The 4,148-nt window shown below is 39.1% G+C and overlaps 1 protein-coding gene across 1 annotated transcript; it reads left to right on the top strand.

Moving 5' to 3' along the window:
* Positions 1 to 2,226: 2,226 nt before the first annotated feature.
* Positions 2,227 to 3,306, top strand: LOC149457669 (vomeronasal type-2 receptor 26-like). Its single transcript, XM_089683413.1, has one exon. The coding sequence runs from the start codon at positions 2,241 to 2,243 to the stop codon at positions 3,117 to 3,119; it is 879 nt and encodes a 292-aa protein (XP_089539539.1). The 5' UTR covers positions 2,227 to 2,240; the 3' UTR covers positions 3,120 to 3,306.
* Positions 3,307 to 4,148: the final 842 nt, after the last annotated feature.

Raw genomic sequence — 4,148 nt, 5'->3', positions numbered from 1 at the left:
GGGGGATATGATCTCCATGCATAATACATAAGGGGGGATATGATCTCCATGTATAATACATAAGGGGGGATATGATCACCATGTATAATACATAAGGGGGGATATGATCTCCATGTATAATACATAAGGGGGGATATGATCTCCATGTATAATACATAAGGGGGATATGATCTCCATGTATAATACATAAGGGGGGATATGATCTCCATGTATAATACATAAGGGGGGATATGATCTCCATATATAATACATAAGGGGGATATGATCTCCATGTATAATACATAAGGGGGGATATGATCTCCATATATAATACATAAGGGGAATATGATCTCCATGTATAATACATAAGGGGGATGTAATCTCCATGTATAATACATAAGGGGGGATATGATTTCCATGTATAATACATAAGGGGGGATATGATCTCCATATATAATACATAAGGGGGGATATGATCTCCATATATAATACATAAGGGGGGATATGATTTCCATGTATAATACATAAGGGGGGATATGATCTCCATATATAATACATAAGGGGAATATGATCTCCATGTATAATACATAAGGGGGATGTAATCTCCATGTATAATACATAAGGGGGGATATGATCTCCATGCATAATACATAAGGGGGGATATGATCACCATGTATAATACATAAGGGGGATATGATCTCCATGTATAATACATAAGGGGGGATATGATCTCCATGTATAATACATAAGGGGGGATATGATCACCATGTATAATACATAAGGGGGGATATGATCTCCATGTATAATACATAAGGGGGGATATGATCTCCATGTATAATACATAAGGGGGGATATGATCTCCATGTATAATACATAAGGGGGGATATGATCTCCATGTATAAATACACCAGTGATTCATATAGTGAACTCGGTGTAGTTATTCACCCTGAGGTCATCACAGAGGACAAGGGGGCGCTCTTTACGTCTGGAGGAAAAGAAATGTCATCTCCAAACATGGGAAGGTTTCTTCACAGTAAGAGCTGTGAGAATGTGGAATAGACTCCCTCCAGAGTTGGTTGTGGCCAGCTCAGTGGATTGCTGTAGGAAAGTCCTGGATTCCTTCTTGGATACACACAATATAACTGGATAGAACATTTATGGGGAAAGTTGATCCAGGGAATACCCGATTGCCTCTCGGGGGATCAGGAAGGAATTTTTTCCCTTACAGGAGCAAATTGGATCGTGCTTTGTTTGTTTTTTTTTTTTGCCTTCCTCTGGATCAACTGTAGGTGTAGGATTATAACTTTTTCTTTTTTTTTTTCTATGGTTGAATTGGATGGACTTTTGTCTTTTTTCAGCCAGACTAATTATGTAACTATATAACTATACGACTCCAATCACACATTTATCACTTCCATCAGCTCTACCCCCACAGTTATAACCCTTTGTACCACTTGCCCGACCCTATTAGATTGTGAGCTCTTATGTGCCGGGCCCTCTTAATACTCTAGTTTGTATTGCATTGTAACTGTATTGTCTCCCTTTATATTGTAAAGATCTGTGCAATCTGTTGTCTCTATATAAATCCTGTATAATAATAACAGGACAGCTCTGAATTTCTGACATAATCAACAGGTATTTTTTTTTTATTTGCATTCATTATTAAAACAAAATATTTACAATGGTATATTTAACGAGCTAAACGTTAGGAAAAAAGAGATGTTCATTTTCAGGGTTTTCAGACAATTAAATTGAAATTCCCCATTATCACTTTTTGCCTATTTATTTTACATATCTTTTTTTTTTTCTTTTCGTGTTTTTTTAAGCACATGCTAATGTACATAATGTGCAGCCTATACACATAGGAGTTCAACTGTGTGATATCTATCTATCTATCTATCTATCTATCTATCTATCTATCTATCTATCTATCATCTATCTATCTATCTATCTATCTATCTATTATCTATCTATCTATCTATCTATCTATCTATCTATTATCTATCTATCTATCTATCTATCTATCTATCTATCTATCTATCTATCTATCTATTATCTATCTATCTATCTATTATCTATCTATCTATCTATCTATCTATCTATCTATCTATCTATCTATCTATCTATCTTTCTCCCACAATTCTCTGATGGAAATCCCATTGCTAGCTGTGAGACAACACAAGACAGTTCATTTCCTCAGAAGCTCTGACCCCGATGCTCATTGAGTTTGTATTGTTCTTCCTGCAGACAGTGAAAACTGCATGAAATGTCCTGATGATGAATGGCCAAATGAGAAGAAGGATCGGTGTGTTCCAAGAGTGGTGGAATTTCTCTCCTACACCGATGACACCATTGTTGCAGTATTTTCAGCCATCTCCATCCTCTGTTGTCTTCTGACTGGTTTAATATTGGGGATATTTATATATTACCGGGACACCCCCATTGTTAAAGCTAATAACCGGAACCTGAGCTATCTTCTCCTCGTCTCCATCATGCTGAGCTTCCTCTGTGTCTTCTTGTTCCTCGGCCATCCAGTAGATGTGACCTGCATGCTGCGTGTCACCTCTTTTGGTGTCATCTTCTCAGTTGCCGTCTCTTCTCTACTTGCCAAAAGTATCATGGTGTGTATTGCCTTTAAAGCCACCAAACCTGGGAGCTCCTGGAGGAAATGGATGGGAACCAAACTGCCCAATTGTATCATTTGTGTCTTCTCACTGGTCCAAGTCATAATCTGTGTCGCTTGGTTGTCTATTTCTCCCCCCTTCCAGGATCAGGACACTCACTCTTATCAGGGGAAGATCATCATTCAGTGTAATGAGGGTTCAGTTATCGGCTTCTACTCTGTCCTGGGATATATGGGGCTTCTGGCAGCTGTGAGTTTCATTATAGCTTTTATAGCCAGGACATTACCGGACAGTTTTAATGAGGCCAAGTACATCACCTTCAGCATGCTGGTGTTCTGCAGTGTCTGGATTGCCATGATCCCGGCCTATCTGAGCACCAGAGGGAAATACATGGTGGCTGTGGAGGTCTTTGCTATAATAGCATCATGTTCTGGACTTCTTGGCTGTATATTCTTCCCAAAATGTTACATAATTCTGTTCAGACCTGACCTGAATACAAAGACAGTTATCCGCTAATGTGTATGGAGCAACACTGGGCTACCTGTAGTTATGGCATTATCTCTATTATTGTTCATTTTAGTATTTTGCTAGTGTATTGAGAATGAACACTGTATAGAAAAACATTTCATACTTATTTCTCTGGTGGATGGTGCATTTAATTTTTGCTCTGGACACCGTTGGTATCAGACACTTTGGATTTGTTGGAAACCTTGTCCCCTTGCTGGGTGTAGTGGTTCCTCCCATCGAACATTACATCAGTATAGAACAATGTAATCACTTAGTGAGGAGGAACCACAGTGACCAGAGGGGGGGGGGGGAATCCAAAACTTCCTAAAGTGTCAGATACCAGAGCCAATCACTCTTCAAGAGAGGGAAGATTTCACTCACCACCTTCCATGAAGATAGATATTAAACGTTCTTCTGTAAGCTGATTGTGATGTGATTTATATAGTGTCAGGGTCACAATCATTACATTGTATGTAAATGTATCCTGCTATATCAATAAATACAATTTGCTTTGGGCATTCTAAAATCATTTTTTATATTGGGTAAAGATGATGGGAGCTCAGTAAGTTCACATTTTAAGCTGACTTCATTTTAAAGAATATTTTCTCTATAGGACTTAATAAAAGAATATTTCTCCATGTATACTTTTTTTTTTAACTGCTGCCACAAAGGAGTATTTGGCTTCCCCATACAATGCTGGAGGGACAACACTCCTACTCCAGACCTTGCTGAGAGGCTAAGCCAGTTGCTGGTCCAGGCTCCTAGGTGGATCCCGAGCAAATGGACCAGCTGAGTGAAGGCAGCGGACTGTCAGCTGAAAATGGGTGTGGTCTACCTTCTTGAGGGCCTGTGGATATTTTGGATCCCCCTAAGCTCTGTACAGCCAGGCAACACACATTTTTCACCCTTTCTTCTAAAGTCAGTACAACAGTCCTTGAGCTTGGTTTTGTTGTTTTTATTACGGGTTAACAACTTGGATAGGGTCTAGGCGTATATGGGATGCCCAAGGACCCGTACAACTTCAGAGGATAACTTCTT

Source organism: Staurois parvus, unplaced genomic scaffold (assembly GCF_062004578.1).
Source record: "Staurois parvus isolate SC_StPar_1 unplaced genomic scaffold, SC_StPar_1.0 ptg000308l, whole genome shotgun sequence".
In the NCBI taxonomy this organism is placed as follows: Eukaryota; Metazoa; Chordata; class Amphibia; order Anura; family Ranidae; genus Staurois; species Staurois parvus.
Note: the sequence above shows the minus strand (reverse complement) of the source record. Positions and strands in the feature narration are given on the sequence as shown.